Genomic DNA, 14,658 nt, shown 5'->3' with positions numbered 1-14,658 from the left:
CTTCCATAACTGCCATCGCCGGAGCACTGCCACTTAGTTTTTATAGGGGCTTTCAAAAGGATTCAATGCGTATTTATCTCAGTAACCACTAGCTATCATCCCTTTGCTACAGACTCTTAACTCCTGGAGTGAGGAGAACTTGGGAAGAGGCATTCTGGGTTCTTTGGAGAGACCAAGATTTCCCCATTCTCTGGGCCACTAGTCACCCTTGGAAATTATTCTGTAAGTCTGCACAGCTTCTTTCTCTCAGAAAGCTCCCTATGCTAAACCACAGTGCAACACGGTTCTCCCTGCATGCATCGCTAAGTGAACTTGGAGACGTGCTAGCCACTCTGCCCCCCAATTCTCTCTGCATCCCCCCTTTCCAAGAACAGACGAGCCCAGAGGGGACTGGTAAACCTTCCCTCTATCTGCATCCTGATGTTGCTGTGTGGTTTGCAAAAGGAAGCAGCAAATGGCTGGGAGGGTGCCTTCTACAGAAGTGCAGGAATGGCACGGTCTTGGCAGGGATGAAATTGGCAGCTTAGAGGAAGGATACTAATTCAAGGTCTCTTATTCCATTATTGCTCCAACTTCATACATAAAATGCCAGTACTGCTTCTGTACAAAGCAGAAAGACAGGTAAGAAACAAAACACCAAGCTGTACTCTCAATGTAACTGATCCTGATCCAGCCTGTATGGGGCCCTCCTTCTTAGAATTCTGGGAATTGTAGTTGCAGTTCATTTAAAAGCCCTCAAGGCAGGGAAGGCCACCCTAAAGAAAGGCTGCTCAATATCATGACTGCTGGGCAAAGAGACGGAACTGCATTTCTTCTCAGTTCTATGAGGAACGACAAAGCCCAGATTCCACATTGATGCCGATTCTTCCCGTGGAGCCTTTCAAGGGCTGGTTTCCCAAGGATGGGCTGTGGCAACTACAGGAGAACAGCATCAGGGTCAATCTCTCCAGGGCAGCGATGGGGATCCTGGGACACTTGCGTCAAAGCTGAGCTGGCTGAGACGTTTTGAATGGCACACCAAGCCCCCAAGAGCTCAGCCATGACTGGACTGGGGCCAAGGCCATGGAAGGGGAGGAGGGGAGACCCCTGGGGGCTCTTTTCACATCCCGGGATCAACAGCAAACAGACACTAGTCCTGAGGGCAATACTGGTCAGTGGAGGCCGAACGACATTTTGATCAATCACACAGGTTCTGTTACATTCCACCAAACCACAATGCTTCCCCATACCTATTTATATCCCTGCATCCCCCACAGATGTAATGGGTTTTCACCCCACCTGCCACCTCTTACCTGTGGAGCTCTCTTCACTGGAAGGATACGTGGCCTTTCCCAAGAGCAAATTCACCATGGTGGGGGAATTTGCTACTTTTAACGGAGTCTCTCCCCTCCTGTTAAGTTGTTGAGGGTTTCCTCCATAATGTAACAACAATTTCACCACCTAACGAAACAAAATTTTCAGTCAGGTGCTATTCTCCGAGAGAAGGTTAAACAAAATAAATTAAGGTCAACTTCAAGCCGGATCATCTACACAAATGTGTCCCTACCAGCTTGTATTAATGTAACTTGAAGTCTGCAGAATGCAGGTCACCTTTCAATACTTCACTTATGCCCTCAGCTCCTCCTTTGTGAAGGAAAGTCTTTGGAGGCCACTGCCATTCAGCGTGGCCCGTCCCAGGCTACGGGGAGCCTCAGTCTGATTCTGTGTCAAAGCCTCCTTTATGCTTACACTCTTTGTCCCCTGATCCAGCTGCTCTGCCTTCATCTTCAGAAGAGCAAAAGGCAGTTGTGCTCCAAGGACCTAGAAATAAGGGCACTATGGCATATTGGGGAGGGGAGGATCAGTAAGACAGGAGCAGAGAATCACATTATCGCAAGTCATGGGGGGGGGGTTGTTGGAGTTTTTAAGCAGCAAACAGCTGGGAAGCCACAAGCTGGAAATCTACCCTTTCTGTTGTTAGCATGGGACAACCTGAAAAAGAGGAAGAACCTGCCCATCAATGAAAGCAAGAGCTGACCTTGTAGTGTCCATTGCTGGCTGCATCGTGCAGGGGAGTGTCATCGTCCAAACCCTTGGTATTGACCTCGGCTCCTGCAGCAAGCAGCTGTTTCGCAACATCATAGTAACCTCGGTTGCATGCCTCGTGCAAAGCAGTCCAGCCTGCAAAAGTATGTATCAGTCACATGTATGGGACACGTAGACCCATGAGCCGTTCTCTCCCACACAATGCATCAATTGATTGGGGCAGCTTCCCTGGGGGAAAGAGTTGCTAATCTGCACTGGGTTAAATCTGGAGAAGCTGGATAACTGTCTATTAGTTAGCCCACCTTGGCTTTTGGGTTACTAATATATGTAACACAGCTGGTTGGTACCCAGGAGAATGGAAGGCAACAGAAATTTAGTGAATTAAAAATGTACATTTATTTTTGTTAAACTTTTGCAAGGATTAGAAGAATATGTCTGCCTACTTCTGCTTGGGTGTAGTTTTGAAAAGGTGTTAAGAGAGAAAAATAAGGATTTCTGGAGTGGCTCACGACTCAACGGCCCTGCGTGTAAAGGCCCAGATGGAAAATGCTGCCCAAGGAAACTTGGGTTTAGGTCCTGGAATGCAATGAGTGACGAGTGCAACGTGTGTTTGTGAGGTTGAGGGAGGGAGATGGAGGTAACTCTGCCAGAAAGAAGCTAAACAAAACTAGCTCAGAGGATCAACCAATGGAATCAGCCAGTGGAACAGAAGTTGCCTTCGGAAGTTGTGAGAGCTTCATCGCTGAGGTTTTCAAGAAAAGATTGGACCGCCATTTGTCAGAAATGGTGTAGGGTCTCCTGCTTAGGCGGGGGGTTGGACTAGATGACCTATAAGGTCACTTCCAACTCTGTTAATCTGATTAAAATGTTATTGTTTTACTAGACAGTTACAACTCTGAATATGTAAAAATTTAAAATGAAGAGTAAATGTTATTGAGAAATGTTCATATATCTTCCTCTTCCTCCTCCCTCTCCCACTCTATAAGAATAATGTTGTGGGGGATAACTACACAAGATACATGGATTTTGGTCTAGAATTTACCTCGCTTATTCTGAGCAAGCTGTTGTGTTCTCCTAATTTTGTAGTTCAATCCAAAGGCTAATAAACCCTTTGCATTCCTTGCCATGCCTTGTCTGCTTTTGGGTAGCTAATCCAGAGCGGTTACCTGCAAAGTCTTTTACGTTGACATCGGCGCCCTCGATGATCAGCTCCTTGACACGCCGGGCGTCTCCCCGGATAGCTGCCCGATGCAGCCGGGTTTCTCCGCGTTCATTTCTCTTGTTCACTTTATCTTTGGTTTTGGAGGCAGAATTAGGAGTTCCCTTCGGACAAACTGCAGACTGAGAGGGGTGCTTTGGTGTTGTATCCACTGTTGGGGGGGTGGGGAGGGAGAGAAACACAAAGAGGAGCTTGGTTAAGGCCTTTAGAGGGAGCTGTGCACAAGAATTACAGGCAGACTGAAGGATGTGGGGGAGGAAGGGCAGAGAGTAAAGTAGTTGCCAGGATGAGGCAACAACTATAGGAAGCATCTCGGACAGCAGAATGAGGAGGCGCCTCCACTCCTCCGGTGCCAGCACAAGCTCTGCCCACTTCCAACCTTTGTCAAGGGGTTCTGGGGATCCTGTGCCCACCTGGACTGTTGGCAGATTCTTCTGCTGTCATCTGCATGAGGAGGGCCACCTGCTGGCGCTCGGAGAGCGGGTAGCCTGCCCGAATCCCCGAAAGCCCCATTCCGAAGAGCAGGCTGGGCTTGCGAGCTGCCGGTTCCTTTTTGCTCCTCTTCCGCTCAGGACCTTGCTTTTCTGTGAGGCCAAAGAGACACAAAAAACAGGCATTGGCCCAGTTCTCACGTTTCTGCCCAAAGGATCTGACTTTTTTCTTTGGCCTTCAGCAGGGAAGTTTCCATTAGGACTTCTGCAAGTAGGACCAAGAGCTACTGGTTTCAAGGTAGGAAGCAGATTCTCTTGAGTGAGCGCATTCACACACACACAATTGCTAGATTTGAGCAGGCGCAGCTTTGTCTGAGGGCCCTGACCTCTCTCTTCTGCTCTGAAAGACCAATATGGTCCGGGTACAGGGGCAGATTTTCCTACTCAAATAAAACTGCAGACATTTTCTCTCAGAAAATAGTTTAGTGCCCAGTGAATTCTGAGGGTCTGACTTTCAACCAAAACCATAACAGAAAAAGGGAACCGCCTGCCAAGCCCCATGACTTCATACCATTGGCAGGGGGCATTCCGCTCTCACCATCTGTGAAATCTACAGATTCCCCGATCCAGAAGGCAGAAAAGATCTCTTTCAACCAGGGAGGAAAGCCGGCAGACTCCCACCTCAAGACCTCGGTCAGAATTGGCAGCCGTTTCAAAGAATGGAAATCCTGGCGGATAAGAGAGGATCCCAAGGCTCTGGCACAGACGATGGCAAAAGACTCCCTTTCATTCCCACATTCACCAGGGGCCTCATCCTGGTGAAGAGGGGAAAGTGCTCCACAATTGAGGCATTCTCCTACAGCCACCAGCCAGCCTACGGGAGTTCTCACAGAGGGGCAGAAATATGCACAAACCAGGGAATACTCAAACTAAAAACGAATAAGAAAAGCAAAGGGCTCTATGCTGCACTGCATATTGTGATGCATTTTGAGGGGAGTCAGAAGATGCCAAGGAGACAATATTTGATATTACAGAAGCTGTGTATAGCTCCAAAACTATTCTGACAGCATTTGAAACAGTTCTTTAGCGGGGAGAATGGGAAAGACACTTTCCCCCAGAAACTTAATACTGAAATTCAGGGCTAGTAATGTGGAATTTCCCCCACATGGGATGCCATGTAAATCCGGAATGCTAGGAAGTGAATAAATAATTGCTCATTCTACAGGCAAAGAAAAAGAGGCCAGCACATATTCTCGGGTTACAAATTACGTTGTTGAACTCCCTATGGGGGGCTGGGAGAGCCTTCGGAATCAAGAGAACAGACTGTTGTGTCTCAGCTGCAAGCGAGGACCAAAGTTCATTAACCTGATATAGCCCGGACAGGGGTCGGAGGAGAAAATCAATGGAGAGAGAGAGAGAGAGAGAGAGCAGGCCCCTTTCAGGGCAGCTTCTTCTCTCCAACCAGGTCCTGGACTTCTGGGAAAAGCCACCCCTGACACACAACCACAGAATGTGATTCAAAACCGTCAAAGACGACTGGGGCTGCCCTCTCTCCCCCTCCCCCGCCTCTCCTCCTTCACCAGTAGCAAAGGTAAGTGGAACCCACACACAAGAAGCGGATCCTCTGCCCTGCCTGGAGTCAAGGGGTTAAGCCTGCTGCCCAGGGGAAGTTTTGGCCAAGTCAACCGAGTGTAACTGTAAGCCCCAAGGCTGTATGTAAACAGGAAGGAGAAAGGAGGGAGTGGGAAGAGCAGAGGCCCTCCTCCTCCTCCTGCTGGGTCAGATTTCAGAAACCAAGACACACGTCAGCTGGGGGAGGGGAGCAGGAAACTGGGCGGTGGGCAAAGCCTCCCCCTCCCCTGCCTTGCTAGGTGACCAAAGCTTGTTCCTCCAACCTCTACGCAAGAGCCTGAGCAGGCCTCCTTGAATCAGAATCAGTTTTTGCCAAGAACAACAAAATAGCGAGCGCTAAAAACTCTCTCAACAAAGTTTGGGTTGCTGACATCCTCTCTGCTGATTCCAGAAGTGCAGAAATTTCTGAAGTAAAAAATTAGTTCAAAGTTGACTTGGAATTCATTTTCATAAGCCAACAGCCGGGACAATTTATTCCAACTGGATCACACTAACTGCATTACTAGAATGTCATCCATATGTATGGAAGTTACGTATCCAGAAAATTCCTCTTCAGAAATAAATCTCCGCCCATCAGCTACGGCTGCACTAGGTTATGTTATTGGGGGGGGGGGCCGGCGGCTCCGAGAAAGGCCCCTCATAGCGTCCTCAGACCTTAGAACCCAAATGAAGCTAAGCGTCTTTTCTCAGAAACTCCTCCTCCAAAGCATATCCTGCTTTTCCCAACTGGAAACCCTGCTAAGGAGGCCTGAGCTGCTTAACGTCCTGCGGTGTGAATGAAGCCCTCCCATCCCCTGGCTCCTCAGCTCCCCTTGTCAAGCTTTTGTCCGGCCTGCCCTAAAGGTGCCAGCATGCAGGGGCAGGTGGGGCTGTGCATACCCCACCCAAAGTATGATCGTCAGAGCCACCCCTCTGCAGGCATTTCCTGGAACAATCCAGGCACGAACCAACCGCCTAGGATCAGGGCAGCAGGGAAGGCATTCCTCCGCCACGGCTGCTCTCCCTTCCCTGGCCTGCCCCACTAGGCCTTGAAGAGTTGAAAATATGAAACCTGCTCTCGTGACAGCACTAAGGCTTAGTAAGCTGCTCTTTAAAAAAAAAAAGACAAGGTCCAGGCAAAAGGGAGTCTTGAAGCCACATACCTTAGATGCTTCACACTAAGTTAAATTAAACTTTAATGTGGAACAGCCCTCTCTGGTGATTGTAACTCTAGCAGGAGAGATTTGAAGGTATCTTTCAACCGGCCCCAAATATTCTCTTTTGTGTTTAATGTGAAGTTAGTCCCAGGCCTCAAGCAAGGAGGCTAATGGCAGAGAGCAAGTCAAGACAGGAAGAAAGAGCTACGCCAGGGAAAAGGCAGCCCTCCGATTTCTCTAGTAGCACAGAAGATTTAAGAACAACGAAGCACCTCATGATGTGCAAAAGGGCGAAAGGCGACATCAGAAATGCAGGCCGCTGATCTCCCAAATCCGCTTCTTCCCTGGGGTATCCAGAAAGGTTCCCCTCTTGGCCTTAAGGCTCTCGTTTTCAGGAAAACAAATTTCTAGATACACAGCCAAACCAAGATCAATAAAAAGAAACCAGAATGATACACAGAACAAGGGAGAAAGGATAAAATGTCCCTGGGAGGAAGGACCCAGCTGGCTTCACGTGCAGAGTAGCTCTTCTACCAGAGACTCTGGCGCACCCCAAAATGCCAAACAATGGCACGACATCGGTGCAGATGTTTGGGCTTTGCTCAAACCGAGCCAGGCCTGGAAGGAGGAATCCTATACTGTAGCTTGTTCTAGGCAGCTGTGGATACTGCAAGGGGCCAGGGGAGAGTCCCGAGAGTTTGCTGAATGAGGTTGCTGAAGAAAACACAAGGCATCCACCAAGAGTAGGCAAAAGACCCAGATTTAGAATGGGAGGAAATGCAGCAAGATTCTTAGCGTAAAGCAGCAAAGAAGACCACATAATTCAAGCAACACCAAGGAAGGAAAGAAGGGGGGTGGGGGTGGGGAGAAACAGTAGCACGACCAGGACGAAGGCAGCAGAATACACGAAATCCAGCGTGGGGACCGGAGCGAGGGCCAAAACACTGAAACGGGGCAGAGTGAAAGTGGGCGGTTTCTCTCCAGAAAAAAACAAGACACGGTAGCAAATCCTAACGCAAACAAAACACACACAAACACTCCCATTAAATAATATAAGGCGGCTGCATGCTTTGCATAGGCAGACTACGAAAGTGATATTATTTAAACACAGGGCCTAAAGCTCCCGGGCCATTCAGTTTAAGGCCCAGAGAAGAAGCGAGCCCAACGCCACAGCTTCTAATGGATTTCTCAGCAGGACAGTTTTCCTAGGGTGCCCCATTTCATTCTCATTAAAAGGCTCTTCATATTTTGTTTCAAGAAAACCAAACCAGCTGCTTTAAACATAAGCAGCAATAATTTCAAGGGGATTCAAGCATTGACGACTAGAGGTGACGATGAACGGATGTAAAAGTGGTTGACCAAATATTGCTCTGATCTTGCAGCTGAAAAATTACTTCTCTGGGATATGAAACAACATCAGGACCCTGGTTTCATCCACCAACGGTATGGAACAACAAGTGTTCTATGTGGTGGAGACAAAGACATTCCTTGAAGAAACGCTGCCTGAAACTATTCTGAACGCTGGGATACGCTTTTCAAAATCTGGACTATTTGTCATGGCTGAAATAAAAGCAGAAACGTGGTCATTCAATTGCTTTGTGGAATGTTTCCTATCCGTGCTCAGGCTCCTACAAATTCACCCATTGCCAGAAAATCTGAAACGTTTTTCTTAGGCCTCCTGTTGCCCATTAGGAAATAAAAACAAAAATCATTTTTGATCCCTTTCCAAAAGTGAGAAATAGTCAACGTTCTTCACAAGAGCAACTATTAACAAAGAAGAGGCCATGTTAATGACAGCATCATCATCACCATCACAACCACAACCATCAGCACCATCAGACACTTTCTGGTTCCTCCTCTCAGACTTCAAAAAGGAAGCCACTGGGACTCTGGTGAGCAGGCAGCTTTTCCCTCCCACGGCCAGGTTCAGTGCCACCGTGCCCAGGGAGGGCAGGATAATTTGTGCCCTGGTGTCTGTGGGTGATGGAGCCTGGTCTTAAGTACTCAGTTAGCATCATGGGGTGTGGCTTAAAAAGGGGAGTCTCAAATATTCAATTATTTCTCTCTGGTTGCCGGGTAAGAACCAACTTTTAACTTTTTTTTTTCTTTTTACTTTTTTAAAGCCAAGCACAATGAAGAAAGGGCTGGGCAGGACAGTCCCACCTGAGTCAATGACTGCGTGGACGACACTGAAGTCAGCAACAAAAACACACAAGTGAGACTCCTGAACACCAAAACATTTCTCAACCAGCCAGCAACCTGCTTCTCGTGATTCTCCACACAATTAACCAGCTAATGACTAATAAACTTCTTCCCATAGAACCAGTTCAACCTATAATCAACAAGCCAAAAATGCTTGCTTGCTGACAGAACTTATACAGCCACCTATCTTGTATAATGATTCTAGGCAGCTCACGACTATCAGTAAAAACACAGATGGAAACAAAAATACCCTTCCCCTTCAGGTGCCAGCCTGAACAGCTTTGGGGGGGAACTGCAGTCAAAGGAGATGAGAATCCCTCTCATTCATCAAGCATTGCAAACTTACTAATTAGTAACAGAAATGCAGGCAGCGATCAGCATGGAGGACCACCAAGGCCTGCTCAGATGAGTAAACCTAATTGTCTCCAATATGGCCTCCTTCTTCCAAAGCAACACTTCAATATATTCTTGCTTGGGTATGGTAGCTCTACACCTGAGGGTGCCGGGTGGTAGACGAGGCCATGAAGACGTGACCTCACTTTCGGTGGGGGTAGCTCAGGGGAGGCATGGCATAACAATATCGTCGTCAGCTTTGATTATCTTTTTATGAGCTTGTGTGGCCTGGAAGAAATAAGTTCCCATGCACTTAATTATTCTTCATCATTATTCCATTTATAGCCTATCTTTCCACCCAGAAGGCACACAAGTTCCTCTTGCAACTAGACAGAGTATTTTTCCACGCATTATGTACCAATGTGAATATCTGAAAATCTTTCCTTCAGGTCTCTGCTCCTAATACATTGAAGTATTTTTAAAACCTGTCGCAGAGAACTAATGTTCTAGATTGCATATATTCGGCTTCTGTCTCATCAGAATTTCTTGGGAAGTTCTCAAATGTAATAGTCACATATACTCCTTGCTTTTAGAGGAAAAAACCAAGCACACACAAATTTTCTAATTGTAAAAGTAACTGTAATCATGGATTTCTAAGGCTTTTAGGCTAGAAGAGGCATTTAATTATTATTATTTGAAAGGACCAAGAAATGCATGATGTATGTGTGTATGTGTGTATGTATGTATGTACGCTTATTCACCCCCTTTTTCGTGATGCTCCCTTCTGGGGCGGGAGGGGGGTTAGAACAGCACCAAACTGGAGCAATTCTGGGCTACCTACATAGCAGAATCGTCAAGCCTGTTTTACTTCTGATCATGCTTGCTACTCCAGCAGCACTGAAGACTGAAAGAAGCAAGACTATTTCTCTTACCATCTGGAGTTGGAAGCTTCGTTCTTTGCCACTCTCAAATTCTGTAATATAAAATGCCATTTTGCATTCAAACTTGCCCTTTGTAAGGGAGTCAGCTCCGGCTTTGCCCGACGTTTCCCCAAGGATACCAAGCCGGATTTTAAAATACCTCCTGTACAGTAAAGGCAGCTGGAGTCTGAAGCTGCTTCACAGGGTGGAAGGCTTCCACATAGAGACTATCAGAGGAAGGAGGCTCCTTCTTAGTTATCGAGATTTTAAGCCACTTTTCAGTATAATACAGGGGTGAAATCCAGCAGGTTCTGACAGGTTCTGGAGAACCGGTTGCGGAAATTTTGAGTAGTTCAGAGAACCGGCAAAAACCATCTCTGGCTGGCCCCAGAGTAGAGTGGGAATGGAGATTTTGCAATATCCTTCCCCCAGGAGTGGGGAGAGAATGGGGATTTTGCAGTATCCTTCCCCTGGAGTGGGAAGGGAATGGGGATTTTGCAGTATCCTTCCCCTGCCACGCCCACCAAGCCATACCATGTCCACCAAGCCACGCCCACAGAACCGGTAGTAAAAAAAAAATTGATTTCACTACTGGTATAGTACATACATTTTCCCAAACAGTTAGCTATCTAACAGAAGCAAACCATGTTTTTAAATATAATTTTTTTTATTAAGAGAGAATTTTACACAAAATTACAAAACTATAAAAGATAGGCAATAGAAAAATATATACAAAATGAAAGGCAGCAAAAGATGAAAGAAAAGCTATCTAAAAAAGCAACCTCCAATCTTATCTGCAGCAATTATAGACATAGTTACCATCTCAACCCTCCCAAATTACAAACCTTGGTTGAGAAACAAACCAAGTTAAGCCCCATCCCACCCCCCAAAGCAGAACAGGCCAGGTACATGTTGATCAGAATGGGACAACTCACCATGGTCGATTAACCATGGCCAGCTCGCCACGGGACAACTCATTGCAGGACAATTCAACAATCAAATTTAATTATTTAAAATAATTTTAAAAATAATTTTAATTTTTGTCATTCACATTTTATTTTGTTCTCCTTTGGCATCCTTCAATGATTCTATTTGACTATTTTCTTCGATGTCCCGTAGCGAGTTGTTCCAAGGTGAGTTGGCCATGGCAGGTTGTGGTTGACCCGTGTTGATTCCCCTCCTTCTTTCCCAGAGCTAGGCGGCCTCAGTGATGGAAGCTTATCCATCACTGTCCATCTGTGAAGGACAAGCTTGAGCCTGTTTTTCCCCACCTCCTCTCTCATTGCACGTTCAATTTAGTCCCAGGCACAACTCTTGACTTTTCAAAAGCACACACTGAATATTATTCTTGAGTCAGCTATATTGTCCCAGACAACACCGCTATCTCGCAGCCAGACCCCGGCCCCTTTGGCAAACGTTCAGCTTGAGACAGGAATCAACAGAGAAGCTGCAGAATACAGGCTAAAGGGTGAAGGGGGTGGGGAGAGCAGCTGGGCAGTTTCAAAGAGAGCAGCTTAAGGCCTGGGTGGAATCTGCAGCTGCTGGAAGGACACTTGAAAAGGAAGGTTAATGATCAACCTCTAACTAAGCACGGCCAGCCGTTGGCCAGGCTGCCACCTACTATTTTGCTTTCTGACGGTTTCCTCCTCCAGAGTTTTTGCTCCAGATTTTGCTCCAGATCTTACCTAGGGTCACTGACTGTAAAATCTGGTGCTGGAGAACAAGTGCTGCATTCCGCTCTGCTCCAAAATAGCCCACTCTGACTTCCCCAGACCTGCCCTGGAGAGCATTTCCTTCTCTGCCCTGAGGGAAAAGGCCCCAGGCGCCCCAGCCCTCCCCGGAAGGCCTGCTCAAGGGAAGGCAGAGGCTGGCCTTTCTTCCTTTGGGATAGGGAGCCCCCTCCTACACCCAGAGGATGGGCTTGGTATGCATTTCCCTTTTTCCATCTTGACAAATTCTCAAGAGTGGCCGACACTTAAGAATGCCGAAGCTGAACTCTGGCTTGACACAAACAGAAACAGGCGATTTCTAAGAGGTCACCAATAATAATCGATATGGAAAGTAAGAGGTAAACACACTAGAAAAAAATAGCCTGGATATTTAGTAGCAAAGCAATGACTATAACACACTCATTAGCAAATGAAATTCTTCCCGGCTTTTAGCTTTTGCTATTTCTTTTAAGTTTTTAAGTTAACTTTCAAAACAGCTTTTTATATTCTTCCAGTGTAATAATGATCAGCAACCCCCCATCGCTCTGGAAAATAAATTTAGAATAAACCCTTTTTGGTGAGCAGGACAACAGTTTTGGCTAGGCGGCTCCTACAGTTATCATAACCTCTCCATTCATTTATGCCATCTGGCCAGCCCTCGCTGCCTTCCTTAAACAAGGAATATTCTCCTGGGCTCACTTCCCTCCCAGTTCCAGGTGAAGGAGAAAGGGGTGTAAAGATCAGGTGAGAGGAACCCAGGAATGGCACTAGCCAGGGAGGCCAGAGCTCAACAAGGCAGGGAAGGTGGTAGAAAGGCTGAGCAAGCTGGCCAAGTGGGGGAGAAACCCCGGGGCGGTCAGAACAGAGGTGATGCTTCCTGCCCAGCCAAGCCTTCCTTTTTGGGGGAGCAGCGGGAGAAAACAAGGGTCCTTGAAGAGCCCTTAAGGCTGGCACCCAGAATGCCCTTCCTCTCGGATATTCTTTTGAAGTCCCTAGATTTGATTTCCAAATAGGGAAAAAGGGTCCCCCCCCCACCTTCAACAGACTGTTGAACTGATGCTTTATGTATGCATTGGCAGTTTCTAGACATTCTGGAAAGCAAAAGGACATCATAAAGTTGAAATGCCTCCATTTTATTAGTTGAAAACTAAGGAGTTTTCATAGTGTTAACTAGGTGTAATAATCTTCCTAGCCAGCCCAGGCTGAATTCCTTGGTGCTTTCCATTTTAGGAGAAATTAAAAACAACATTTTAGCTTTTGCTAGTCATCCTGTGGACATAACATGACGCTTTTGTCCTTCTGAAGCAAAGGTGGAACGAAAATAGAGACGGCGCATTCTGCAAATCACCAGCAGAACATGTCATTTCCTCCCTGGCGTTTCTGAAAAGAGCTTTTACATTGCAAGCAGAACGTATTTCTAAGGCACACATATCCTACTTCTAAGGCATCTAGGAAAAAAAACATTTGCTGCTCCACAACTCCAGCTTTTCTCATTCATTCAGGAAATCTACTAAGTTTTGTTGGATTTAGAGTGCATAACTTTTCTCGAGGCTTGGGCCAAATGTAGCTTTTGAATGGTATAACAATTGGTGTGTGTGTGTGTAAGGAGAGGTGGTGACAAAAGAGTAGGTAGAACTCAGATAAACAGAAAATAATTAAATAAGTGAATGGGGTCGTTCCCAAATTAACGTCCCTTTCTGGCTTTATTACATTAAAAATTCGAACTGAGCAGCAATTTTTGGACAAGCTCTGGCTACTGCCCTCATAGCTGTGAAAGATGACGGTACGGCCAGCTAGCCTCAGCTTTAAGACTACAGAATATATTGGGGCAAAAGGCCCTTCTTCCCAAACAGGAGACACTTCGAGATGTGCGTGTCATCACCCAATTACAAACACAGTTATTTTTTGGGGGTTCACATGACATGGTCCACAAGCCAGGCAGGTCTAGAAATCAATTGAGTTGAGGCCTTAAGAAGCTGATAACAGAGGATGATGATCTGTCACAGCTGTGCCAGCCCAGGAAAAGGCACGGCGTCTTGAAGAGAAACCAGCCATTGCGGAGAGTGGGACCCTATGCTGGATCTAAAGCACCATTGCCCGCTTCCAATTTGAACATTGCCCCCCCCCCCAAACCATGGTCACCTTCTCCAGTGGCCTGAACAGCACCGCCACTTGAGGTGTCTCAGTGCTTCAAAGGCCTAACTTGAGGAGTCTGTCAGCCATCTGCAAGCCTTCCCAAAACAAGAGAGCAAAAAACAAGCAAACCGCAGGACATGATACGCCTTTACAGGAAGAAAGCCCATGAATCAAGCCAGAGTTTTCTGGCATCTTCTGGGCAGCTCTCTGACTCAGCCAGAAGCCAAGTAAAGCAGCAGCCCACCAGAGTAGATGCTGAATCTGGGGAAGAAGCTGCTTCTGCTGAAGAACGGCTGCGGAGGTCGCCTCCCCACCCAGCCGCCCACCTGCCTGCCGGCTCTCCTCAAAGGCAGGGCTGCCTCCTTCTGCTGATAACATCTCTCCCTTACCGGATTTAAAGCACAAAGAGCACCCATGGTGGACCTGGAAGAGCTCCAGGCCTTCTCTTCAGTACAAGCAGAAGAGTTGCTGAAGGCTGCAGTAGTAACAGAATTTCTAAAATATGTTCCCAACCTCTGATTATTTTTTTGTTTCATTCTGTCCTGGATGTAGCAGATATAATCATATGCAGAATAAGCTTGCAGAGAATGGGAGGAAAAATAAGCCAGTTATTTCTAGGCAATTTTGAAGACTGCTGGGAAGTGTAAAAGCATAGTAACCTAAGAAGTGCAATACTTGGAGGTCAGGAAAGAGAAATTCTCTTTCGTACCTTCTTGCCAGTACCTCTTACTACTAATGTCTTGACCCGCGTGAGTATTAGAACTATTAGAATGATAATAGAAAGCCCTGTTCCCATTTCATACCATTACCTAAAACCACAAGCAGTTTATGATTTGGGTTCATATTTAAAGATCATGGGGTTTCCTGCGCGATGACAACCTTCCAACTAATTACACAATGAAAAAGATGCTGAAT

At 46.6% G+C, this 14,658-nt stretch overlaps 1 protein-coding gene across 2 annotated transcripts in view; it reads right to left on the bottom strand.

The window, feature by feature from the left end:
* ANKRD11 (ankyrin repeat domain containing 11) overlaps nt 1–14,658 on the bottom strand; it is a 134,309-nt gene that overhangs the window by 14,259 nt on the left and 105,392 nt on the right. For both annotated transcript variants that reach the window (XM_058155079.1, XM_058155080.1), the window contains 4 exons: nt 3,658–3,828; nt 3,192–3,395; nt 2,018–2,160; nt 1,293–1,440 (listed from right to left, as the gene is read on the bottom strand). In XM_058155079.1, the coding sequence (XP_058011062.1) occupies nt 1,293–1,440; nt 2,018–2,160; nt 3,192–3,395; nt 3,658–3,828 (666 nt within the window). The remainder of the gene's footprint in view (nt 1–1,292; nt 1,441–2,017; nt 2,161–3,191; nt 3,396–3,657; nt 3,829–14,658) is intronic.

Source organism: Ahaetulla prasina, chromosome 12, assembly GCF_028640845.1.
Source record: "Ahaetulla prasina isolate Xishuangbanna chromosome 12, ASM2864084v1, whole genome shotgun sequence".
Taxonomy (NCBI): Eukaryota; Metazoa; Chordata; class Lepidosauria; order Squamata; family Colubridae; genus Ahaetulla; species Ahaetulla prasina.
The sequence above is the reverse complement of the archived record's forward strand: the minus strand, read 5'-3'. Positions and strand labels throughout refer to the sequence as shown.